Genomic DNA, 690 nt, shown 5'->3' with positions numbered 1-690 from the left:
CATCTTCTTCATCCTCATCTTCTCCTGGTCTAGGAGGGCTCGATGCTTTTGGGGCTGATGACTTTCTCCTTCGTAACTCTCTAGCAAGTAGGATCATGACAAGAAATGGAGGAGTAGATCTCGTCTCTTCTCTTGCTTCTCACGCTCCATCTGCTTCTCTGTCTCTTTCTCTGTCTTTCTNNGAGAGAGAATATCTTAGAGAGCAAGACCTCTGACTATACAGATAAGACGACTTGGGTGAGTAGAGAGACTAACAGACAAGAGCTCTTCAAAGATGTGAAGGGGCCTTGCAATCGCTCTGCGGGGACGGAAGGGGCGAGGTATGACGTCTTATTGTCTATACATATGTATGTATAATTACATATATGTATATAGACAGGTGTGGATACGTTGTATGTAGAGAGAGAAATGTGTAGGTAGGAGTCTGTGCATGCATGCAGGGTATTAGGGGTGTGGTCGTAGTCACGTGGTTGGTTTCATCGTCCTTCTGTAGGAGAGGCTTTTCTGTCTCTTCTTGCGTAGAAGGAGAAGGAGAGGCTTCTCTGGAATCTCTTCTTACCTACGGGGGAGGAGACGGTAGTGATCGCCTGCTGCACATGCACTTTTGAGAAGTGGGAAGAAGAAAGATCTGGAGAAACAACAAAAAGAAGAAAAAGATACAGACGGCGGTGTACAGATAGATAGATAGAT

At 45.5% G+C, this 690-nt stretch overlaps 1 protein-coding gene across 1 annotated transcript in view; it reads left to right on the top strand.

The window, feature by feature from the left end:
• Nucleotides 1–690, top strand: part of CSUI_000145 (uncharacterized protein) — a gene marked incomplete at its 5' end in the record, with an annotated part of 9243 nt that overhangs the window by 2474 nt on the left and 6079 nt on the right. Inside the window, one exon of the mRNA XM_068060379.1 lies at nt 1–87. This exon is cut by the window's left edge and continues 211 nt beyond it. Coding sequence (XP_067927648.1) covers nt 1–87 — 87 coding nt within the window. The remainder of the gene's footprint in view (nt 88–690) is intronic.

The sequence above is a fragment of the Cystoisospora suis genome, assembly GCF_002600585.1.
Source record: "Cystoisospora suis strain Wien I chromosome Unknown contig_71, whole genome shotgun sequence".
Taxonomy (NCBI): Eukaryota; Apicomplexa; class Conoidasida; order Eucoccidiorida; family Sarcocystidae; genus Cystoisospora; species Cystoisospora suis.
This window is presented reverse-complemented; position numbering and strand designations above follow the sequence as displayed.